The sequence below is a fragment of the Geotrypetes seraphini genome, chromosome 8 (assembly GCF_902459505.1).
Source record: "Geotrypetes seraphini chromosome 8, aGeoSer1.1, whole genome shotgun sequence".
Classification (NCBI taxonomy): domain Eukaryota; kingdom Metazoa; phylum Chordata; class Amphibia; order Gymnophiona; family Dermophiidae; genus Geotrypetes; species Geotrypetes seraphini.
In genome coordinates, this window is record NC_047091.1 from 48365341 (window position 1) to 48392019 (window position 26679).

Consider the following 26679-nt stretch of genomic DNA (forward strand, 5'->3'; position numbering starts at 1 on the left):
ATATAATAAAACAGGACTGTTATACATATCGTACTAAAAAATAAGACATAAATATGGACCATGTCATAGTTAAAAAATAAAAATGCACATATCGTACTTAAAAAATAAGACAATAATAATGAGGTAAGTATATAAGAACATAAGAATTGCCGATGCTGGGTCAGACCAGTGGTCCTTCGTGCCCTGCAGTCCGCTCACACGGCGGCCCCTAGGTCAAAGACTAGTGCCTTAACTAAGACTAGCCCTACATGCGTACATTAAGGTATAGCAGGAACTTATCTAACTTTGTCTTGAATCCCTGGAGGATGTTTTCTCCTATAACAGCCTCAGGAAAAGCGTTCCAGCTTTCCACTACTCTCTGGGTGAAGAAGAACTTCCTTACGTTTGTAGAGAATCTATCCCCTTTTAACTTTAGAGAGTCCCCTCTCATTCTCTCTACCTTGGAGAGAGTGAACATCCTGTCTTTATCTACTAAGTCTTCCCTTCATTATCTTGAATGTTTCAATCATGTCCCCTCTCAGGCTCCTCTTTTCAAGGGAGAAGAGGCCCAGTTTCTCTAATCTCTCACTGTACGGCAGCTCCTCCAGCCCCTTAACCATTTTAGTCGCTCTTCTCTGGACCCTTTTGAGTAGTACTGTGTCCGTCTTAATGTACTGCGACCCGTTCTGGACACAGTATTCCAGGTGAGGGCTTACCACGTATAGTACAGCAGCGTGATAACCTTCTCCGATCTGTTCGTGATCTCCTTGTTAATCATTCCTAGCATTCTGTTCACCCTTTTCGCTGCCACTGCACATTGCGCGGACGGCTTCATCAGCTTGTCGACCAGTACTCCCAAGTCTCTTTCTTGGGTGGTCTCTCCAAATACTGCACTGGACATCCATGTGTAGGATTTTTGTTACCGACATGCATCACCTTACACTTATCCACGTTAAACCTCATTTGCCATGTCGCGGCTCATTTCTCGAGCGTGTTTATGTCACGTTGTAGGTCTTCACAATCCCCTGTGTCTTTACTACTCTGAATAACTTTGTATCATCTGCAAATTTAATCACCTCACTCGTCGTACCAATTTCCAGGTCATTTATAAATATGTTGAAGAGCACTGGTCCAAGCACCAAACCCTGTGGCACTCCACTCATGATGTTTTTCCAGTCCGAGTATTGTCCATTCACCCCCACTCTCTGTTTCCTACCCGCCAGCCAGTTTTTAATCCACGTGAGTATTTCACCCTCGATTCCATGGCTCACAATTTTTCGAAGTAGTCGTTCATGCAGAACCTTGTCAAATGCCTTCTGAAAATTCAAATATACAATGTCGACCGGGTCACCCTTGTCTATCTGCCTGTTTACTCCCTCACAGAAGTGCAGCAAGTTTGTCAAGCAAGATCTTCCTTTGCTGAAGCCGTGCTGGCTGGTCCTCATCAGATTGTGTCCGTCAAAGTGATCAATGATGCAGTCTTTTATCAGCGCCTTTACCATCTTTCTGGGTACCGAGGTCAGACTTACTGGTCTGTAGTTTCCTAGATCTCCCCTCGAACCTTTCTTGAAGATCGGTGTAACATTCGCCACCTTCCAGTCTTCTGTAATCCTTCCCGATTTGATCGACAGATTGGCTATTAGTTGAAGCAATTCAGCTATAGTCCCTTTCAGTTCCTTGATGACCCTCGGATAGATGCCATCCGGTCCCAGGGATTTATCATTTTTAAGCCTATCAATCTGCCTGCATACTTCTTCTAGACTGAACATCAACCCCGTCAGTTTCCCATCTTCGTTTCCCACTAAAAGTCTGTTGGCTTCCGGTATGTTGGGTATATGCTGTTTTGTAAATACAGACGCAAAAAATGTGTTCAGTTTGTCAGCGATGGTTTAGTCATCCTTTAGCACTCCCTTTATTCCATGGTCATCCAACAGCCCCACTGCTTCATTCGTGGGACGTTTCCCCTTGATATATCGAAAGAACGGCTTGAAGTTTTTCGTCTCCTTGGCTATTTTTTCCTCGTAGTCTCTTTTGGCCCCTCTTACCGCCTTATGGCACCTGCTTTGATGTTATTTGTGCTTTTTTCTGCTTTTGTCCGTTTTTGACCTTTTCCATTCCCTAAACGAAGTCTTCTTGTCTCTGATCATATGTAAACTATTGTAACTGGGAAGAAACTTGTGATATGAAATGAAAAGTATCCAACAAAAGTGTGGAATGACTTGTAAGTTTCATGGCTCCACACCATTCTCTGCTTATATGGGCTGAGAACTTTTCAGCAGCCCATTGTACAAGTGGCCCTGTTATGTGAATTAAAAAAAATGCTAAGTATTAATGGCATTTTCTCTCCAGTCATGTTCAGATTCATATCTTTACTATGTAGTTAACAGAAAAGTAGTACTCAGGTGGAACAGACACTAATAACAGTTTGAGAAGGCTTCCTCGGACTCCAAATCCTCCCGGAGTCCCACAATTGTAATATTCCTTAGTATAGTAAGAGGCTCATTTTCAAAGCACTTAGACACACAAAGTGGCAGTTTGTGTATCTATGCACTTTGAAAATGAGCCCCTAAATTATTACAGCAGTTTTACAATGTTGGAAGAAACCAAAAAGTTATTAGTGCAGACATATAGTAGGAGTTAACTTTTCAAACTGATCGGAATTGCTAAATCCAATAGAAATTATCCCTCCCTAGACAGAGTCAATGGGTTTGCTCAATATACAGCACCCACAGAAGGACCACTTGGCTCACACCATTAACACCTGAGTTATTGTACTGGCATTACTCCCACTTAGTCTTCTGAAACTCTGTTCCTCATAAAAGGGCAACTATGTAAAAAATTTTAAACAAGTCTAGTTCATAACACATAGAGAGGAGAGATGTCAGGACCTGGCTTGTACTAAAAGTGAAAATCATTGATACAGCATAAAGCAAAATATGACTCATGTCGGATAATAGTCTACATGCCAACTCAAAAAGATGAATATTGAGATAAAACTTGAGAAGAGTAATAATAACAGTAAAAACAAGAAAATATATACAGTATTAAAAAAATAGAATAAAGTGTTGGTTACAAACTGGACCAATGACAACGACAGTGTGTAAATCTCTATAAAGGTGCTATATTGTAAGCAGCGTGAGAAAGCGAATGAATGAAATTTAGTTGTTAAGGCACTTCCCCCGTCCTGAGGAAGATACGAAACGCGTTGGTGGGGCACAGTGTAACAGCGACATTGCACTAACAAAGCTAAGTTATCTAGGGGATAAGAAATGTTCAGTATATTACTTGAAAATGAATCAGAAAGAATGATAAATTATTGAAATGAATGAAATGACTAAGAAAACATATGGAAGAGATAAAAATCCAATGAATTGAGATTTTGGAAATGACTTTAAAGATATTAGCATATTTATTTATTTATTAAAGAGCACAGAAACAGTATGAAAAATTAGAATTAGAAACAGTGTGAAGAATATAAAAAAAGAAAAAAAGAGATTAGAATAGAATAGAGGACACATTTGGGTGAGCCAGTGACGAATGCTGCCACATTGTACTGCAGGAACCAACAAGCAGACAAGTGGCATTCTGAGATTCCCCTTGTGTCTTTTAAAAAGTATTATAAGCTGCTTCATATAGCCTAAGAGAGACACTTCTGAAGATCTGATGATTCCATTCAATAAAAATGTTGCTTACAGAGAGGGAGAAGATATATCTGCAGGTATCTGATTTTGTCCTGGAATTGTGTCTTTCTATTTTGACAATAGTTTATAAAAATGAATTCTATAAAAAAAAGTGCTAAAACTTGCATGCATAAGTTTGGGTATGCCCCCAGTTAGCCAATTAGCAACAATATTTGAGATCTTAATGAGCAATTATTGGAGTAAATTGATTTTATGGTCAAATCTGTTTTTATTGTGCGTGAAGACAGGAAATATAACCAACAGAAGAATCCAGAATAAACAAGTAGTCAACAAGTCACAACTGTGCAAAGAAAATGCAACCATCCATGCCCACCCAAGCCCGCCCTGTCAAAGCAACACCCCCCTCCCCCTCATGAGAGTAATATTAAGGCAACCAAAAAGTCTCAGACACACCAGAGGCCTGGACTGTTGTGGCCCCTGGGTCATCTAAAAGGTTTGCCTCAAAAAAAACCACACCTGAAAGAAAAATGAAGGTCATTGCAGTATCTAGTCTCAAGCTAGCGCTCAGTATCCCACAGACTTCCTAAGAAATAGTATTCAAAATGAGTCTGCGCCCTTCCAGGGATAAAGAATTTAAATAAGCACCCCAAATGAGCAAAAAGTGACTACATCTGCGCGGGTGGCCCATCGCCTCGCTGGCCTCCCACAAGGCCAAATTATGCACCAAAGATCTCCATCCCCAAAAGGACGGCGGTTCGGTCACAGACCATGATTGTATTATACATTTGCGAGCAAGAAGACACGCCTTATGATACCAGAGGGGATCCCCTTTAGGTAAACCTCAGAAAGCTCCCAGGAAGTCCAAGACCAATTGCTCCACTGTTCCCGAGAGGATGCAAGGAACATAAGAACATAAGAATTGCTGCTGCTGGATATAATTCGTTATAGACGCCCAAAAGGAACACGTAGTCCAACAATCCCAAAAAGAGTGAACAAAAGTATTAGGTTACCTGCCACACTTCAAACATAGAGGGGAAGAAACGCCCCCAATTTTATGTAATAAGCTTTATAAAGCACTCGAGCATAACACTCGTGAAATACCGCTCCCGTTATCAACCAAGGGATCTCGCTCATGGCACCTAAAATGTTCCACCAACTAAGGTCTTTATATAGTCTTTGCTTGTAGCCTCTGGAAGTCTTTAGGGTGTTCAAACTGACAGAGGGCCTTTTATAATGCCTACACCGATGTGTGAGAGCCTGCCACCCCTACAAAGAAAACCTGAAGACTCTTCCCTATAGATTGCGCAATCCTCTCCAAAGGGAGAGAAAGAATGTAATGTTTAGCCTGACAATAGGCAAAAGTATCCCCCCAACAGCAGCCCAGCTGATCACCAAACTCAGTGAGAGGTTTCAGACGGCCCTCCGGAGTCAGCAAATGTTTCATTGTGTGCATCCCGCGTCGAGCCCAGTCTAAGAAAGTGGGGTTATCTCACCCTAAGAGAAAGGCCAAATTCCCTCTCAAAAAGATCTGATTAGTGACCTTGGGGTCCCCGCCTAACTTACAGATGAAACTCGCCCACATCATCCTCATAGATTTCAAGAGGACACTCAACCGGAACATAGTCAGGACATCTTTAGTACATAAATGCATAGACAGTGGAATGCTTTTTTTGGGAGGGCCCACAAGCTCCACCCCAGACCCCACCTAATCTCCGCCCCCAGACCCCGCCCCCAAATTAGTATTAATTGTAATACCACTTTTTCCATTCATTTTTCATATATACACACACAATATAATCTTATTAACAATACATAATGGTTTACCACAAAATTACACTACACAAAGTACACTATACGTATGCTTCTCAACAATCATTCCTAACAGAACACATATAACCTCTATGCAAATACGAGTCCACAAATTAACAGTACTAATATATATATAAACAAAACCCTAAGATTCAAAACTCTGCATGCAGTACAACCCCAGAGATATAGAAGCAAATGCATTTCTTCCTTAACAGTGCAAAATATAGACAGCAGATGTAATTTCTCAAAACTGACAATTCAGTCACTAAATTGAATATAAAATCATTTCCCCTACCTTTGTTGTCTGGTGATTTTGGTTTTCAAACAATCTTTCCCACTCTCTGGCTGCACTTCCTTTGGTCTGTGCTCTTAACTGTGTATCCATAGCCACCTTATCCATTTGCTGGTTTTCTCTCCTTCACTTTCTGCCATACATCCATCTTTAGCATTAACTTTTAACATTCAACGTTCTTCCATTTTTCTGCTTTCTTCTCAAAATCAACTTTTCCATGCCTTACCTTCCTATCTATCCATGTGTACCATCTCCTCCCTCTTTCTTCTCTCCTACTCCCCCCATCAGACTTTGCACCCAGCCCCCTTCCCTCACTACCCCTGTAATGCTCTACACCCAGCCCCTTCCCTCCCTTCCTGTCAAGCACTGCTCTATGCCCGCTCCCCCTCCCTCTCCTTGTCAGACTCTGCACCCAGCCCCCTTCCCTCCCCCCTCTGTCAGGCCATGCACCCAGCCCCTTTCCTGGCTCTACACCCAGCCCCCTTCCCTCACTACCTCTGTCAGACTCTACACCCAGCCCCTTCCCTCCCCCCCTGTCAAGCACTGCACTGTGCCCAGCCCCCCTCTCCCTCCCTGTCAGACTCTGCACCTAGCCCCCTTCCCTCCCCCCTGTCAGGCTCTGCACCCAGCCCCCTTCCCTCCCCCCTCTGTCAGGCTCTGCACCCAGCCCCCTTCCTGACTCTACACCCAGCCCCCTTCCCTCACTACCCCCCCTGTCAGGCTTTACACCCAGAATTTGCAGGAGCCAGTCAAAAAGCCGCTCAGCACTGAGCAGGAGCACCAAGCGCGTTCGTGCTCGTTGCCACTGATCAGCAGAAGAAAACGCATCTCGTGGCTGCTGCCACCCACCAAGTTAGCAACAGACACGAGCGCGGAAAGCTTGTTCCTGCCCGCTACACCTCTGGACCCCCAAGGGCTAATTGTATGGGGAGGCCACAGCCCCTGTGGTCACCCCCGTTCCAACACCTATGGGTAAATGTAAAAGAGTACGGAAAGAATGAGGGGCATAAAAAGCTGATTCAAAATCTAGATAATAACTGAGCCAAATGATTAAGATCCTTTTTTAGCAAGCGTTTGCATAACATATAACCAATGGGGTAAAATCACCATCCGGACCAAAGCAAGGACAAAGGAAAATATCCCCATGTCTCTAGCTGAATTTGGTAGCTGCGAGAAGTTTAAAACTATGGTCCCTTATCTGAACTCCTGTGATATTCAGGTTAGAATAAACATCTCTAATGAGCGGATCAAGAGTCAACAGTGGTGACAATGGGCACCCTTGCCTCACTCCCCTATGAATCTCAAAGAGTGGGGACCTGCAATTATTGACCCAATAGTCGCCTGTGGGGTAGCATAGAGCGCCTTAATAGCTGAAAGAAAGCGACACTCAAAGCCATATTTAGACAGAGAGCTAATTGACTTTAATGAAATTTGATGTGTGAATCAAAAAAGAGAGTGCATAAATGGGAGGATGGTGGGCAAATCAGGAGCATTCCTTGAATTTATTTGTGTTGTTATAGAATAAGGGGGGATCAACACCTAATTTAGGCGTGAGGATTTACGCCACATTTACACAGTTGATGTAAATGGCCACACCTATGAGGGGGTGCTGAAAAGTTCTCAGCCCAACCAACCAACTTCCTAAATTCTGAGCATTATTTTGCCACTGGAGCCACAAAGAGTGCTATTTTATTTCCTTAAGTGCCAATTTGTTTTGACATTGTTTCCGATCATTGATTGAACCGTATCCACGTCATTCTCTTCTTGGCTGGGTTGAGATCTTTTCAGCACTTCTTCACAAAGCTAGGCACAGTTTCCAGTGCTAAATGCTATTCTTTAAGCAGTGCCAACTTTGAGCGTCATTTATAAAACAGCTCTGTTACTTTTTTCAGTACCAATTTATAAAAATTCAGTCCCATATGTGCATGTGCTTTTATGAAAAGAATGGACGCCAGTAGCGCACAAATGATCCAGCGCAAAATTATACTTTCTGTGAGGCAAGTGAAGCTTTCTGGGTGTACTTTGTGGCTCATGAGGGGCTCTTTTCTTCCTGTCATTGCTTATCTATGAAGTTTTGCAGTTCCTTTTCTCTCCTTTCTTTTACTTCCTTTTTCTCTCTAGCTAAACTATTTTGGTTAATCTTATGCAAGGCAGTATACTAAATGTCAATAAACTAAACTACATTTTGGCACCTCCCCCCCCCCACCCCTCCCCCCCCGATTCTATAAAGGATGCCCAAATTTTGTGTGTGATCCTCAGTGGTGTGAGCAACTAAATTAGATATGGAGACTCTCAATCATTAATTGGCAGTAATTTGGAGGTGTGTACGCAACTCGCTATGTGCACACTTCTAGAAAAAGCCACACCTAAATTCTCTCTTGTGCACTCCATAAGGGGGCAGGTCATGGGCATTCCCAAAGGTTTCACACATTGTTACAGAACTGGGGGGCTACGTGCCCAGTTTATATGTGAAGATATGTTAAAGGGAAAAAAAGAAGAAGAATCAGATTAGTTGGAAAAGTCCTTTAACATAAGAACATAAGCAATGCCTCCGCTGGGTCAGACCTGAGGTCCATCGCACCTAGCAGCCCACTCATGCGGCGGCCCAACAGGTCTAGGACCTGTGCAGTAATCCTCTATCTATACCAGTGGTTCCCAAACTTGTCCTGGGGGACCCCCAGCCAGTCAGGTTTTCAAGATATCCCTAATGAATATGCATGAGAGAGATTTGCATATAACCCAGTACCGTACTCTGCCCTATTATGTCCTCTGGAAGTGCATTCCAGGTGTCCACCACACATTGGGTAAAGAAGAACTTCCTAGCATTCATTTTGAATCTGTCCCCTTTCAACTTTTCCAAATGCCCTCTTGTTTTTTTTTATTTTTTGAAAGTTTGAAGAATCTGGCCTTCATGATCTTGTAAGGAACAACACTTAAAATCAACAGTAGTCTGACTTGGCCATGTTTTGTCCCTCAAAAAAGGGTACAGTCGTAAAAAAGTCAACAAAAATAGTCACAGTACGTACTGTTGTTAGTTTACCAGAAAAACTCATTCACACTCAATCAACAGACAGAAAATCAAAATAATAATAAAAGATATCAAAAAAGGGCCTCATCCACGAGTGACCGGGACTCAACAGTACCCTAAGTCACTCGTTTCATCACTGGTCCGAAAAAACTCCGTACAAATATATTATAGCAATCAAACTCTCATTTCATAAATTATTTCTCCAAATTTCTTCTTCTGTCAAATCTCTCAAATACGTGTGAATATATGTTTTGTCCCTTCCAGGGGCTATAACAGACTTGGGCAAACTACGGCCCGCGTGCCATATCTGGCCTATATAGTTTTTTAATCCGGCTACAGCTGCAGGAAGGGACTGGCCTGTGTCGGCGCTCGTCAGCCAGTGTGTGAGGCCCACAGAGAGACTGTGGGAAAGAGAGCAAGGCCCCGCAGGAGGGAGAGAGCGAAGTCAGCCTTCCTTGGCTCTGCCTGTTGGACCCTCTGCCATCCTGGGCTGCACGCTGAGTGCCGAGGACAAGGCGGCCAAGTTGAGGAGCTAGATGATCGACCAGAGCCTGCACGAGGATGGCGAGAAAGCGGCCCGCAAGGTCAAGCTCCTGCTGCTGGGTAAGAGACGTCTGCCTTGGTGCTCTCAATGACTTCTCCCTCCCTCATGAGGGCGACGACGACGCTCTCCTCGCGCCTCTGCTACTGACGGTGACACAGGAAGTGCGGCTCTTTGTGCGCCCTTTCGCTTGCTCCCACAGTGCCAGAAAGTTTGCCGAAGCCCCCGACTCACCCCTTCCTTCCGGCCGGCCCTGGCTAGCAAACGGGCCCTTGGCTGCTTCCTCTTTTACGCTTTCCTGCTCCATCTTCTGCTGCCCAGACATTCCCTGTGCAGCTCTTCTCTGCTTCTTTCGAAGCTCTCCCCCCACCCCCCGTTCGTCACGTCCCTATGCACTTGAGCTCACTTGCTTCACCTAACGCCGTAACATCTAATATCATCCTGCTTTTATCGTTGCAACAATGCCTTGCGTGTCTCTTTTTTAACTTCAAGAAAATTAGTTGGATTTTAATAGTATACAGTATTTAAAAACAAAATTGGAGAAAATATTTTTTCACTCCATGCATAGTTATACTCTGAAACTCTTTGCCAGAGGATTTGATAAAGAAAGTAAGCATAGCTGGGTTTCTAAAAAAAATAGATTTGGACAAACTCCTTGAGGAACAGTCCATAAACTGTTGTAAACCAGAATGGAATCTTCCAGCGTTAGCCATGCCCACAGCGACATTATGCAGCCTATAGCACCTATGGAGGCGTGATTCCAGTGCTGGTTTTTTAGATGCCTTGAAATTCAGTTAAAAATGTCATTTCAACAGCATTTTATATTGAGTTTGGATGCCTACCAGTACCAAAAATTCCGACGCTGTTTAGAAAATACAATACAATCTTTATTTATATACCACAATACCTCCATGAAGTTCATAGTGGTTTACATAAATAATTATGCAGATACAAATTATTAAATAGTATTACAATATTTTGGCGTTATTAATAACAAATTCTTGAAACAGATAGGACTTTAGGTCTTTTTTTAAAATCTTAGCCCCTCTTCTATGAAACTGCGATAGCAGTTTCTAGCGCGGGGAGCCATTCTGAATGGCCTGCGCTGCTCCCGACACTCATAGGAACTCAATGAGCATCGGGAGCAGCGCAGGCCATTCAGCACGGTTCTCTGCGCTAAAAACAGCTAGCGCGGTTTCGTAGAAGAGGGAGTTAAAATAAGTTAATATTAGTCGATAAAGTTTTCCAAAGTTTTGCTGCTTGATAAGCCCATATGGAGTTAAAAGATCTATTGTATCTTAAATTCTTAATGACTGTATACCAAAAAGTGTCATTATTTCTCAGATTCAAATATGGATTATTAGAAAAATGAAAGAGTTGAGGCATATAAACTGGAGTTTCTCCAAAACGTGTTTTAATTTATTTAAACCTATTTAGAATTTATAAAGTATTCTCTCTTCTATAGGTAGCCAGTGCAGTTCACCAGGCCTTGGTGTATTAATATGATATCACCTCTAAAAACACAGAAACATGATGCCAGATAAAGGCCAAATGGCCCATCCAGTCTGTCCATCCGCAGTAACCATTATCTCTTCCTCTCTCTAAGAGATCCCACGTGACTATCCCACATAGAAACATAGAAATAGATGGCAGATAAGGGCCCACGGCCCATCTAGTCTGCCCACCTTAATGTCCCTCCCCTACCTTTGCCCTGTGAATAGATCCCATGTGCCGATCCCATTTTGCCTTAAAATCAGGCACGCTGCTGGCCTCAATCACCTGTAGTGGAAGACTATTCCAGCGATCAACCACTCTTTCAGTGAAAAAGAATTTCCTGGTGTCACCTCGTAGTTTCCCGCCCCTGATTTTCAACGGATGCCCTCTTGTTGTCGTGGGACCCTTGAAAAAGAAGATATCTTCCTCCGCCTCGATGCGGCCCGTAAGATACTTGAACGTCTCGATCATGTCCCCCCTCTCTCTGCGCTCCTCGAGCGAGTATAGCTGTAATTTGTCAAGCCGTTTTTCGTATGGTAAATCCTTGAGTCCCGAGACCATCCGGGTGGCCATTCTTTGCACCGACTCCAGTCTCAGCACATCCTTGCGATAATGCGGCCTCCAGAATTGCACACAGTATTCCAGGTGGGGCCTCACCATGGATCTATATAATGGCATAATGACTTCCGCCTTACGACTGACGAAACCCCTTCGTAATAGAAACATGCGAACGGAACATTTGAACGGAACGAGCCTGCCAGGCTCATAACATAATGTTCAAGCTACAAATAAGGGAAGATGTAAATATAAGAACAGTCTTGCTATGTGTCAGGATATACACCTGGCATTAGCGTCTAGCGCGTGCGGAAATTTAGAGCGCGCTAAGCATGCGCTAAAACCGCTATCGCAGCTTAGTAAAAGGAGCCCCTGGTTTCAGCAGGTGTAAGTCCTGGTGCCTAATTTTAGTCATGAGAGTCAGCACTATGTGCTATTCTATAAAGGGAGCTCATCGCAGAGCTTCCAAGTTTTGCTACTACTGCCAGCTATTTATCATATCTGTAGTGCTGAAAGGCTTACGCAGCACTCTACATTTAACATGCAATAGATCAGCGGTCTCAAACACGCGGCCCACAGGCCGCATGTGGCTCTCCAGGTTTTATTTGCGGCCCGCAATCTGGACGTGATCAACAGCATTTCTCTTCCCCTTTCCATTCCTTTTGGAGCAGCAGCGTGTCTGGCCGGCTTGTTCCATTCAAAGCCGCGGGTTGGCAGCTCCTCGCGCTATCCACTCCTGCATCGGAAGCCTCTCTGATGTCACAACATCAGAGAGGCTTGAACGGAACAAGCCGGCCAGACACACTGCTGCTCCACAAGGAAGAGAACGAAAGGGAAGGGGAAAGAGAAATGCTTCTGCTACATAGGAAAGGGGGACCCTAGGGAAATGCTGCTGCTGTACAGGGAAAGGGAGAGGGAGGGAAAGGGGAAGAGAAATGTGTCTCCTGCACAGGAAAGGGGAAAGGGAAATGCTGCTTTTGTTGCTGCTGCTCCCAATTGGGGAAAGAGAGGGAAGGAAGGAGAAGGGAGAGGAGAGGAACAAGAGAAGAAGCCAAGTTCATGGGAGGGAGGGAAGGAAAGGAGATATCAGACCATGGAGGGGGAGGGAGAGATGCCAGGGCATGGGGTTAGGGAAGGAGACAGATGCCAGGCCAGGGGAAAGGAAGGAAGGAGGGAGGGAGAGAAAGGAAGGAAAGAGATGCCAGACCATGGAAATAGGACGGAAGAAGAGAGAGATAGGAAGGGAAGGTAAGACATGGAAACGTAGATTTTGAAAAGAAAGCAGAAAAATTGAACATTAAGTTAATGCCAAAGATGGATGCAAGGCAGAAAGTGAAGACGGAGAGAAAAACAGTCAAAGGACAAGAAGGCTTTGGAAACATAGTTAAAAGCACAGAAAAATAAAGTCACCAGACAACAAAGGTAGGGAAAATGATTTTATTTTCAATATAGTGATTGAAATGTGCCAGTTTTGAGAAAGAAAAGATATTAAACTTTAAATGTGAGGGCTGCAGAAAAAATAGTTAATGCCTTATTAAAGAAATGACAATTTTGCATGAGGTAAAACTCTTTATAGTTTATATATCTTTCCTTTTAACTGTTAAAGGAATTTTTATAAACTATAAAGAGTTTTACCTCATGCAAAATTGTCATTTCTTTAATAAGACATTAACTATTTTTTCTGCGGCCCTCCAAGTACCTACAAATCCAAAATGTGGCCCCGCAAAGGGTTTGAGTTTGAGACCACTGCAATAGATGGTCCCGGTTCAAAAGAGCTTACAATCTAATTTGGGCAGAAAGAGTTTCTCACAGATTGCACATAGGATGCACATAGGTAAGTACCTTATGGTGAGTGGGAGTTAGGAGTTTTATATGTATTTGATATATTGCCCTTTGATGAAGCCATTGGAGTGGTTCATAATCAATTCAGGTACTCTTGAGTATTTTCCCTATCTATCCCAGTGGGTTCAGTCTAGCTATGGCACATGGGATAAATAGTGGCACTGGGCTTGAACCCACAATGTCAGGGGGGCTGTTGGTAACGCTATCCACTAGGCCACTCCTCCACTACCCTTATAGGTTAGAGCTGAGCACCAATTTTCCCTGACACCCAAATTTGGGTGACATTTACTGAATATAGGCCCTAGAGAAGTGTCCTGCAAACTTTTCGACTGGCAGCACACTAAATCTGGTACCCCAGCCAGAAGGCACCCAGAAGTGCGCAGACATCAATGGGATGACATCGCGCGCATGTGAGGACATCATCATGATGTCCTCACATGCACAGAGGCCCTCCAGCTGCGACCCTGAAGCTGTCACTTTGGTGGGGGATCCTGGAGGAGGGGAGGTGTGGGGAGAGGAGGAGAGATGCCAGTGAGAAGGAGAGTCATCGGCACCAGCTGACTGCTTACAGGACACGCCTCTCGCCATGAGAGGCACATCCTATAAGCAGTCAGCTCCTCCTTACCAGATCTAATAAAAGAGTGTTCATTGTCCCTTCCAACCGTATCTGCCTGGGAATTTGTGTGTGAGTGTGCACAGGAGTCTAGGAAAACCCTGGCTGGATCTGTCACAAGCTGGTTAAGCACACATATTCACCGGCTAAGTTTAGCAGTCAAAATAGGCTGCCTAAATAGCAGAGCTAAATACTTAGCAGGTTAGTAATGAATATTGGCTTAACCCAGCTAAAGTTGCTGTGGCAAAAAAGTGAAACCAGATATTCAATGCTGGTCACTGGAAACTACCCGACATTGAATATCTGTAAATATTTTCACCTCAATGTCCCTACCATGTGTACGGCCCCCTTGCAAATATATGCTATGTAAATTAAGCAGGTATTTACAGAATAGCACTTAGGTGGACTTTGGACACTTACGCACATACATACATAAATACCATCATGCTAAACTTTACACATGTAATAGGTATGTTAGCACTTATTTTATAGAATTAACCCCATACTTTGCAGCTCTGCCATTGCTCCTCCTAGACCACATCTCTGCAATGCCGACTCATGGTGCAGGTGAAATTATGCATGCTCTTGTCAACAGATGTACTTGTAATCACTCATAGCACCAAAAATTGATGGTTTCAATCGAAAATTTCTTCAGAACATCAATAGTAAATCATTGACACACCAAATTCAGCCCGGGATATATCAGCTCTATTTATTTGGCCTCAGACCCACCACTCCACCACATCAGAAAACCTTTTAGCAGGGAGAATTACGTGGCTCTTCATCATCGGCCCGATATTCTATGTTTGAAACTCTCTCTATTTTAGTTATAGCAAATTGTAGCAATTATAATAATTTATATTAGCAGCTCAAGTTCTCGATAACAGCTCAACCATTTTATAAAACTTATTGAATTTCATTGGTTTTGTTCACCAAATAAGTAAATTAATTAGACTTAACTTTAGTAAATACAGCCCGAGAAGATTTGACCCGACATGTTTCGCACTAATGTGCTTTATCAAGGGTCCCCCACGGCCGCTAATGTCACCAGACTCCTATGCGGTTCAAAGAGTAATTAATGTATTCAAAGTCTAATTAATTAATTTATTTGTTTGTTGAACAAATTTATTTATTTGGTCATCAGACATTTCATCCTCCAAGTCCAAATTCGTGCCCATTGAGATGCAGAAATATACTGCTTTATCTCAATGCTCCAAATGTCTCTTAAGACATAAGAACATAAGAATTGCCACTGCTGAGTCAGACCAGTGGTCCGCTCACGCGGCGACCCTCTGGTCTAAGATCAGCACCCTAACTGAGACTAGCCCTACCAGCGCACGTTCTTGTTCAGCAGAAATTGTCTAACTTTGTCTTGAATCCTTGGAGGGTGTTTCCCCCTATAACAGCCTCTGGAAGAGCGTTCCAGCTCTCTACCACTCTCTGGGTGAAGAAGAACTTTCTTACGTTTGTACAGAATCTATCCCCTTTCAACTTTAGAGAGTGCTCTCTTGTTCTCCCTACCTTGGAGAGGGTGAACAACCTGTCCTTATCTACTAAGTCTATCCCCTTCAGCCTTGAATGTTTCGATCATGTCCTCTCTCAATCTCCTCTGTTCAAGAGAGAAGAGGCCCAGTTTCTCTAATCATATTTTGGTTTCATATTCAAGAATTCAGAAATTAATTTATACCACCGGGCAGCCTGATGCCCCTGCAAATCTGTCTGTAAGCATAGGACCTGCAAGCTATAATGATTTTTGAGATTCTGCCAATCAGGGAACCCACTCTGAATCTGAAGTGGGACTTAGCTTTTAATTTGATGTGTAGCTTGTAGTTTATAGTTGTACAATTTATAGTTGTACAAGAGGATACGAATTGTACAACTATAAACTACAAGCTACACATCAAATTAAAAGCTAAGTCCCACTTCAGATTCAGTTGTGTTGATGGGAAATATATTTATTATGAAGTATTTATTTATTTATTTATTGAAATAATTAGAAATTGAATAAGAGAAATATAAGTTGCAAAAAGTAAAAAAGAAAATAATAATAATAGTGAAGAACTATAAATGCCAGGTTGGGAGTAATGAGGATTTCTGCCACTACAAGTTATAGTACTGAGGTGGATGTCTGAATATCCCTATAATGCCTGAGCATTAAGTATGAAATAATTTATCTGGAAAATTAGCATATTCATCCTCCTTAGGGAAGTTTGTGTGTGATTAAGCTGAATCGGGCATAATTATTCCTGGTTATGAAGATCCTACTTTATTACTGTGGCATCAAAGAATAATTAGTGCATAAATTATTTTTAATGACAATCAGTACTGTAAAGCAGTAGGAAGTGCCAGAAACAGAAGAAGATCATGCTTTGAGAAATGGTTAGTCTGGCTGGATCTTCAGGCTTTGGGTTTGGTAATCACAGTAAACGGAATGCCATGCTGGTTGAGTCGTTCAATCAATTTAGTTTTAGAAAATTCAGCTCCAGCAGTATATACCCCACCTTTTATAGGCAGAGAACTTCTTTCCTTTAAAAGCGTAACTGCTGCCTGTACCATAGCTATTGGAGTAGGAATATAGCCAGCCTCTGGTCCTTTCACCTGGGTACAGATTTTTACATTAGGTTTCCCTTGCTGTGGATCTTGGCCTTCACCATATCCCTCACCAAAGATAATCATTGTAAAAGATAAGTCATTCATCTGCGTTTGTGGTGGTGGCAAGTTAATTAGGTAACTGCCCAGCCTCTTGGCCTGCTCGATGAGGACTCCTTCCTGCACCAGCTCCTCATGTGTCTCTGTCACCTTGGAGTCACTGACGGCGGTGACAGGCCCGGTCTCCAGGCCCAGCCAACTGCCCGGCCCTTGCAGCAACCTAGCACTGCTCTTCAGACTCCCCTTCACGCGCTGCCATCGTCAAAGTTGTCTTTGCCGAGGTCGCGGGCAGGGAGAGAGCTTGCCTGGCTTCCAGGGTGAGTGAGGGCGGGAGGAGGGGAGTGATCATTGGCCGGGTTCTAAAATGGAACACAGCCACGGATCACACACCACGGCGGCAGTAATCACGCTTTTTTAAAAGCGCATGCGCCGCTAACCTTTTATTATATAGGACTAGATCTCATTGCATTAAAAGCGACCAAGTTAGTGATAAAACAACACATCTTAATGGTAACCCACACTGATAACTCCAATGACATGGTGACAGAATTCATCCCTGTCCCTGTGGTTAACCATGGGAGATCATCCCCATGTCATTCTTTAAGGAGAGAGGGAAGAATCAGAGTATGAATGGGCAAAGCCACTGACCCTCAAAGCTTGCACTGAAGAATGCTGGTTTAGAAGGACTGAGGTTGAGATAGACTCTAAAGAATGACACCGGACGGTTTCCCCGCAGGGATGGGAATGGTGATGACTTTTGTCACTGCAGAACTCTTCACGCCGAGGACAAAGAACCTCAACCATTAAGCAATTCTGAAAGGAGAGTTTTCATTCTTTTAGAAAGCTGTATCTCTTCCTACGCATCGCTCAATATGGGGTGGATTCATGGGCTTCTGTCCCTCAGGTCCTTAATTGAGGGCCTCTTTTGCAAGGACATGGTAGCGATGCTGTCGCAGTAAATGCACTGAAGCCCATTCAATTCCTATGGGCTTTGGTGCATTTACCGAAGAAGCATCACTACCGCGGCTTTGTTAAAAAAAAAAACAACCCTGAGCATAAAGAGGCAACAATTCTGTAAAGTGGCACCAGCTCGTAGGCACTTACAACAAAGTAACCATTGGTATTATAATCATTTCTGCAGGTAATTATCCCCTTATGCACATAAAAAAACCTTTTATAAAAAACATACCTGCATAAAAGGGTGTGCGCTATCCATAAGGAACATGCTTTGATGCTGAGCATGTGCATGGATGGTGGAGTCTGGGAAGAGCATAGGTGAAGCATACGAGTAAACCCCTGCATTATAAAACATTACATTACATTAATAATAATAACAACAGCTTATATACCACAATACCGTGAAGTTCTATGCGGTTTACAAAGATTAAGCAAAGGTACAAATTGATTGATTTTAAGAGGGGAGGAAGAAAGAGGGTTAATAGGACAGGAAATCCATTTTTGAGGAGAGAGTGATCAATTTATTCTGCCAATACCTTTCGGTTGTAGGCAGATTACAAAAGAATTGGTCTGGGCATACCCAGTGAGATTACAAGTGAATTAGAAGATTACAAAATAGATAATTAGAAGAAGCATTAGGGACCGTGGATATTTTGAGAAGGTTATTTTGACTTGACAAATTTCCTGAATAACTTGGTTTTTAATTCTCTTGAATGTTTTGTAGTTAGTTGTTGTAATCAGTAAGTTGAAGATGTGGTGGTCTAGTTTCGCTGTTCACTTTTAGGCTTGGAAGGCCCAAGTAATTGTGCCTCAAAGAAAGTTTTGAGTTTTCAAGTTTTATTTAAAATTTGATATACTGCTTAAAAACGTTGTCTAAGCAGTGTGTACAAAGCTAGAATATAAAATATTAAAATCTATTGGGGGTCAAAACTAAGATGTAAACAATACAAATGCTGTGGTGCAGGCAGTAGTCATTTTGAAATTAGACTACTGCAACGCCTTTTATCTTGGGATTACGACCATACATAGTAACATAGTAACATACAATGCAAAGCTGTGCAGATGATTCAAAACGCTGCTGCATGGGTGATTTGTGGACTGAGAAAGTTCGACCATATAATTCCGTAGTTAAAAAAAACTTCATCAGCTGCCTGTACGATCACGTATTGTTTTCAAGGCAATAGTGTTAGTGTTTAAGGTCATCCACCAAGAGATTCCATATTATTTGTCACAGGCTATGGCACCTTATAGGCCACTCAGAGCATTGTGATCTGAGGGGGCAGTATGGTTATCGCTTACAGGTTTTTCAGCAGCGCACTATGAGAGTACTAGGTCCTCCACTATCTCTTTCATGGGAGTGACGCTGTGGAATAAGTTGACTGGACCACTAAGAGCTCTTGTAGATTTTCAGAAGTTTAAGAAACTTCTGAAAACTACATTATTTGTAGAAGCATTTCAATAAATGTTTTTTTCCAGGATTATGAATTTTTCTGCACTGATACGCTGTCAAGTGCTGTAAAATAAGGCTGATATGAAGGTCCTGTTATTTGTATAATATGTGTTGTATGTCTTTTATTTGATTTGATTGTCTTTTGTTATAGGCGGTTAAGAAATCTTTTAAATAAATAAATGCAAGTGGAAAAGGGGGGAAGAATACATTTTGTAATAGGATAGAAATACATTTTGTAAAAGGCTAGCACAATGGGGGGTGGGATGGGGGGAATATGCTCTTCCTTCGTTGATTATCTGTCTCTAATGGAAGTTACAGATCGTAGTCATCCTTAAGAATGTTTTTAGATTTGTTTTAAATTTCTCGGTGTGGGTCTCTTTGCGTAGATACAGTGGGAGAGAGTTCCAAAGCACACTTTTGGCCAGTAACATCAGTATATCAGAGAGAAAGTAGACACGGTCTGTGTCTGTGTATGGCCGTTTGGTGGGGGATGGGCTGGGGAGGGCTTCAGTGGCTGGGAGGGTGTAGATGGGCTGGAGTAGGTTTTAACGGAGATTTCGGCAGTTGGAACCAAGCACAGTACAGGGTAAAGCTGTGAAATAGCTTTACCCAGAAATAGCTAAGAAGAAAAAATTAAAAAAATTTAAATTGAATCAGGTTGGGCAGACTGGATGGACCATTCGGGTCTTTATCTGCCGTCATCTACTATGTTACTATGTTTATTGTTGTTATTAGCAGATGAGGAGGAGGCGGCGGTTTACTTCCACAATCTGCCGTGCGGACCAGATGTACCTAAGATCGCACATGCCCGCACCCCCTTCCCCCACAGAACGATGACTTGTAATATCCCAAGCAGAGAAGAGGGAAGGTGGGAGGGAACCTGGAAGTGATCCTTCTCCAATTATAAGAACATAAGCAATGCCTCTGCTGGCTCACGCGGCGGCCCAACAGGTCCAGGACCTGTGCAGTAATCCTCTATCTATACCCCTCTATCCCCTTTTCCATTGGGAAATTTTCCAATCCTTTCTTGAACCCCAGTACCGTACTCTGCCCTATTATGCTCTCTGGAAGCGCATTCCAGGTATCCACCACACATTGGGTAAAGAAGAACTTCCTAGCATTCGTTTTGAATCTGTCCCCTTTCATCTTTTCTGAATGCTCTTTTGTTCTTTTATTGTTCAAAAGTTTGAAGAATCTGTCCCTCTCTACTCTCTCTATGCCCTTCATGATCTTATAAGTCTATCATATCCCCTCTAAGTCTCCTCTTCTCCAGGAAAAGAGACCCAGTTTCTCCAATCTCTCAGCGTATGATAGGTTTTCCATCCCCTTTATCAGACACATCGCTCTCCTCTGAACCCTCTCGAGTAACACCATGTCCTTCTTAAGGTACGGCGACCAATATTGGACGCAGTACTCCAGATGCGGACGCACCATCGTCCGATACAATGCCAGGATAACTTCTTTCGTTCTGGTTGTAATACCCTTCTTGATTATGCCTAGCATTCTGTTTGCCTTCTTAGCGGCCACTGCGCACTGTGCCGTCGGCTTCATTGTCATGTCCACCATTGACAATGAAGCCAATGGCACAGTGAGCACTAGAAGATCAAAGAGGGAGGTTCTTACTGAAGAAAGCTTCGTTCCTATCGGTAGGAGCATACCCGTTTCCACCTTCTCTTGGATTAGGCCTTATCTATCAATAGGTTTTCTAACTAGTGAATCCTGTGCAATGTGAGAAAGTGCAATGGCTGAATATTTTTTGATTTCATGTTTGCTCATTTCACCAGAACCTACCTGTCCAGGTTAATAAGCTGGCCCTCCCCAGGCTTATTTAAGGAACAGAACATCTTAACCGAGTAATCATGTAGTAAGAGAACCTTGGCAATGTACTGTCTGATTATGTAGTCATGTTATATTTAATTACGATTGTATTTTGTAAACCGCTTAGGTCTAAGCGGGTGAGAAATTTTTTAAACAAATATTAGGGATGACAATTTGTTTAATTTCTTCATTTTAGGTAACTTCACAAACTGGCCAAAAAGTGAATATGGATGAGGATGATCACAAGCTCTTTAATTTATCTGATGAAGACGATATGTATAGTAGTATGTATACTTTTGATGAAAATGAAACCTATCCCTTTTCCATTGCACCTCCTTCGAACTATACTATCACCTTACCTCCACAGATATTGGCAAGTCTCATTCTCTACGCTTTAGTTTTTCTTCTTGGAGTTCCTGGAAATCTGCTAGTCATTTGGATAACAGGCTTTGAAATGAAGAAGACTGTGAACACCACCTGGTTTCTGCATCTCTCCATCGCCGACCTGCTTTGCTGCCTGTCCTTACCCTTCCTGGCCATGCAGGTGATTCTGGATCATCACTGGCCACTGGGCAGTGTCACTTGTAAGCTGATACCCTCCTTGACCCTGCTCAATATGTACATGAGCATTCTCCTCCTGACCGCCATTAGCGCTGATCGCTGTGCCCTGGTCATGATGCCTGTTTGGTGTCAGAACAACAGAACTGTTCTTAAGGCTACGATTGTGTGCATCAGCCTGTGGTTCCTGGCTCTCCTGATGACTACACCTTCTTTCTTTTTCCAAAGTGTTTACAGTCCTCCACTAACAGACAAAAAGATGTGTATCGTGGATTATACCAAGCTAAACCATCACCAAAGTACAGTGAAAATCTCTGTAGTCACCTACAGATTTGTGCTGGGTTTCATTGTGCCATTCTTCATGATCACAATTTGCTATGGACTACTGATCTACAAGGTCAAGAGCAGCCGATTCTTCCAATCTAGCAAGACCTTAAAGATTATTCTGACTGTCATCATTGGTTTCTTTGTGTGTTGGTTCCCCTATCATGTGACCGCAATAATACTAGCCACCCAGCCACCTACTTCAAGTCTTTTGGAGTCAACCCAGCGAGCAGACCCCATAGTTATCAGCCTGGCTTTCATCAACAGCTGCATCAATCCCATTATTTATGTCTTCATGGGGCAGGATTTCAAACAGAAATTCAAGAAGAATGTCAAAAGCATCCTGAAGAAAGTGCTAATGGAAGACACAAGCCAATTCACCAGTGAAAGCAAAAAGACACGTTCAACGCTGGAGGAAAAGCATACAGATACAAATGTCTGAGAGGCCCTCGGGATCCACACATCCTTACTGAGTGTTCAAAAATGTTACAGTGGGGCTGTTTTTCAACCTTTCCTGTCAGTGCTTTGCAACCAAAAGCTTTTGTTCTGCATTGCTCTTCTGAGCAATGAGAAAAATAAGTTTGCTGTGACCTTCAATCTTCACCTCAGATCAACACTTCAAACATAGTTTTTCAATTCAGTCCTCGAAACACACCCAGGCAATCAGGTTTTCAGGATAATCACAATGAATAGATATGAGATGTATGGTGACCCGTCAAATGCATGCAGGACATTGTCGCGACGACAATTCAGCCTTGACATTTGCGTGCAGGACACATGCGTGTCGCCCTATTCCTTCCCTTTTCCGTTTTTGAGGGGGGGGAAATCCCCCACCTGTTGTTCAGGGGAGGCTTGGCGCTCTCATTAGAACTCCATTACAACTCGCGCTCTCACTCTGACGAGGGTGTGTGGAGGGGAACCTTTTATAATTACGCGCTCTTGCGCTCTTAGGGGGAGTGCTCAATGCTGATGCGCTCTAAATTAAAAGATAGCCACAAACCCCCCTCCCCCCCCACTACACTTACAATTGCGCCCCAAGAATTCCGTTCCCTTTATGCGCGCACTTGACTGAGCGGAATTGTTGGCACGCCAATGTCCTGCGTGCTAAGGTCAGTGTACCGAGATGTATACAACAGAGGTGGTGCATGCAAAAGTATCTCATACATATTCATGATGGATATTTTGAAAACCAGGCTGGCTTCTGTCTTGACGACTGTGTTGACAACCACTAGTCTCGTGAATCAATTTCTCACTTGTTATTGGTGCATGTTTCCATGATCATATCTCAGATAATGTGTTGGTTTGCTCTGTTATTTATGATTAACCTAGCTGAGGAAAAGGAGTCTCCTGCACAGGTAAACTCATCATTCCAAATTACCTGTCTGTATCTATGGCATGGGTGAGGGAGTGCACAACTACTTTCACTCTGCAAGTCCACCCAACACTTCTTGCAACTAGCAGGAACTGTATATATTGTTCCATTGATACTCTTCCTTAATGAATTGTAATTACAAGAAATAAAAAGAACCTGTCTGGTGTATGGTTCCATAAGCTTCCTGTTTTCATCACCAACATAATTCTAATTTAAACTGAGGGCAATATTTAATAAGCTGGCCACTGCATAAAGATATCAAGATAAGTTATCTGGATATCTGTAAGTGGATTTATCATTTACCCACTTAAGGGTAAATGCTTTACCCTTTTATTTACCCACTTAAGGGTAATATGCTTTAAGAGAATAGTGCATGACTTTTGTAAGAAAAGAAAAGAAAAAAGGGCATTGTTTGAGGAAAAATAACAGAAGTTGGTATTATTTTTCCAGGAATAATGCAGCTTGTGAAGTTACATTGCAAGCTGTATTATTCTGTTTTCACTTAATGCCTCTTTTTTAACTAAGTTATGCACTATTCCTGGAAAAATAATACCAACTTCTGTTATTTTTTTCTCTCATGGAACATGAGCCTGTTGGTGCCTGGTCTGATGCTGCCAGGCATCTATTTAAAGCTCAATATTAAATGGCAATAATTTTCAAATCCAGTCTGTTCATTCAACTTCTATAATAATATCAATAGGTGCTGGATTTATTAAGTATTAATGCATTTTTCTGATTCAAAAAGACGCCTCAGCCCCACCACTCCACCACTGCAATAATTTTATGCTGTGGGAAGCATGTTGTGGCGCTTCATCATTGGCTGTCAATTTGATTTCTTTTTTGTTCATTAGTTTTTCATTTTGTGCTATTAATGAATATACTTTTTTTGTAATAAATACGTGTAAAATTTGTTTAATACTTATCTCAGCCAAACCCCGGAGTCAGACCCGACATGTTTCGCACAAAAAGGTGCTTTATCAAGGGTCTCCCTGTGTAAGAACAGAAAAGCTTAAAAGTATTAACACTTACCAAGGCACTTACTTTTAAGCTTTATGGTGAATGTATATCAAAAAAGTTTTTCAAGAAAAGGGCAAAGCACAATTGTATGGTACAGCTTCTTTTCTGTTGTTACACAGGGAGACCCTTGATAAAGCACCTTTTTGTGCGAAACATGTCGGGTAAGTGTTAATACTTACCAAGGGTAAGTGTTAATACTTTTAAAATGTCGGGTAAGTGTTAATACTTACCAAGGGTAAGTGTTAATACTTTTAAGCTTTATGGTGAATGTATATCAAAAAAGTTTTTCAAGAAAAGGGCAAAGCACAATTGTATGGTACAGCTTCTTTTCTGTTGTTACACAGGGAGACCCTTGATAAAGCACCTTTTTGTGCGAAACATGTCGGGTAAGTGTTAATACTTACCAAGGGTAAGTGTTAATACTTTTAAAATGTCGGGTAAGTGTTAATACTTACCAAGGGTAAGTGTTAATACTTTTAAGCTTTATGGTGAATGTATATCAAAAAAGTTTTTCAAGAAAAGGGCAAAGCACAATTGTATGGTACAGCTTCTTTTCTGTTGTTACACAGGGAGACCCTTGATAAAGCACCTTTTTGTGCGAAACATGTCGGGTAAGTGTTAATACTTACCAAGGGTAATTGTTAATACTTTTAAAATGTCGGGTAAGTGTTAATACTTACCAAGGGTAAGTGTTAATACTTTTAAGCTTTATGGTGAATGTATATCAAAAAAGTTTTTCAAGAAAAGGGCAAAGCACAATTGTATGGTACAGCTTCTTTTCTGTTGTTACACAGGGAGACCCTTGATAAAGCACCTTTTTGTGCGAAACATGTCGGGTAAGTGTTAATACTTACCAAGGGTAAGTGTTAATACTTTTAAAATGTCGGGTAAGTGTTAATACTTACCAAGGGTAAGTGTTAATACTTTTAAGCTTTATGGTGAATGTATATCAAAAAAGTTTTTCAAGAAAAGGGCAAAGCACAATTGTATGGTACAGCTTCTTTTCTGTTGTTACACAGGGAGACCCTTGATAAAGCACCTTTTTGTGCGAAACATGTCGGGTAAGTGTTAATACTTACCAAGGGTAAGTGTTAATACTTTTAAAATGTCGGGTAAGTGTTAATACTTACCAAGGGTAAGTGTTAATACTTTTAAGCTTTATGGTGAATGTATATCAAAAAAGTTTTTCAAGAAAAGGGCAAAGCACAATTGTATGGTACAGCTTCTTTTCTGTTGTTACACAGGGAGACCCTTGATAAAGCGCCTTTTTGTGCGAAACATGTCGGGTCTGACTCCCGGGTTTGGCTGAGATAAGTATTAAACAAATTTTACACGTATTTATTACAAAAAAAGTATATTCATTAATAGCACAAAATGAAAAACTAATGAACAAAAAAGAAATCAAATTGACAGCCAATGATGAAGCGCCACAACATGCTTCCCACAGCATAAAATTATTGCAGTGGTGGAGTGGTGGGGCTGAGGCGTCTTTTTGAATCAGAAAAAATGCATTAATACTTAATAAATCCAGCACCTATTGATATTATTATAGGCATTTATTTAAAGCAGTGGTTCCCAAACCTGTCCTGGGGGACCCCCAGCCAGTCAGGTTTTTAAGATATCCCTAATGAATATGCATGAGAGAGATTTGCATACCTGTCACTTCCATTATATGCAAATCTCTCTCATGCATATTCATTAGGGATATCTTGAAAACCTGACTGGCTGGGAGTCCCCCAGGACAGGTTTGGGAACCACTGGTTTAAAGGGTCTGTCACATAATACAAATCACTTCCCACCTCTGATCTCCCCTAATTCAGAAGTCCCTGCTGGTTTAAGCCCCCCAATTCAAGCTTCCCTTGCATAGGAGTAGGGGAGTTTCAGTCTTTCTTACCCACTAGGCTGCTGGCATCAAAACAGTGCCAGTTCAAAATACTACCACTAGAAGTCAATCTGTCAAATAAGAAGTGTGCATTCCAACTTGAATCCCTAATAGTGGTACTGCAAGACAATCGGTTGGGGTTGACTGGTGCTGTTTTAATGCTGGCATCCTAAGGGACGGAAGCAACTAGGGATCACTCCTGTGTCCTCCTCTCCCTCTCCCAAACACCTGGGATAGCCCAGTAAATGCCATGAGGTCTTGAACTGAGAGGGAGCAGGCTTCTGCTGGGATAAGGACTTGAATGGTAAGAGAATCTGCCATCAGGGTGGGTTTTGATTTGCATTATGCACTCATCCCTTTAAATAGCTGCCTGGGAGTCTTTGGCTGTCTATTAATGGCTTGATAGGCCCACGGAGGAAAAATAATGGCCCTTATGAAGTTGAATGCAAGTTGTATTATTCAATTACTGTAGGATTCACTAACCTGCTGTACCAAGTTGCTGCTTTTACTGAAGCTTAGTAACTACGCTCCCCTCCTCCCCAAGTGTGATTTCCAATCACTTAGATGAGATCCTAATGTTAAAACATTTGAGATAAGATTACTACTTGCGCAGTCTTACTTAAACAGATAAAGATAAGTGGATAGTGCTGAATATTGACCATACTCTTCAAGAAAACTCTGAAAAAAGAAATAATACCGCAAGTCTCAAACTCCACCTCTCACTAAAGCCAACTACCCCAAACAAATAACCTTACCCATTTCTCACTCTTTTTGAAAATGACCAATTTTTTTTTTTTTTTTTGTAAGTTCTTGTTGTAATACATCTTGGATAATTCTTTTGTAATCCGCCTTGAACTG

At 42.1% G+C, this 26679-nt stretch overlaps 1 protein-coding gene across 4 annotated transcripts in view; it reads left to right on the top strand.

Moving 5' to 3' along the window:
• LOC117364834 (C5a anaphylatoxin chemotactic receptor 1-like) overlaps nt 1-23039 on the top strand; it is a 66899-nt gene extending 43860 nt beyond the window's left edge. For 3 of the 4 annotated variants that reach the window (XM_033954500.1, XM_033954501.1, XM_033954499.1), the window contains exon 2: nt 20865-23039. In XM_033954500.1, the coding sequence (XP_033810391.1) occupies nt 20895-21992 (1098 nt within the window). In that variant the 5' untranslated portion in view covers nt 20865-20894 and the 3' untranslated portion in view covers nt 21993-23039. Of the gene's footprint in view, nt 1-20864 lie in introns of those variants that run through there. The other variant, XM_033954502.1, reaches the window with a different exon arrangement.
• The last annotated feature ends 3640 nt before the right edge of the window (nt 23040-26679 follow it).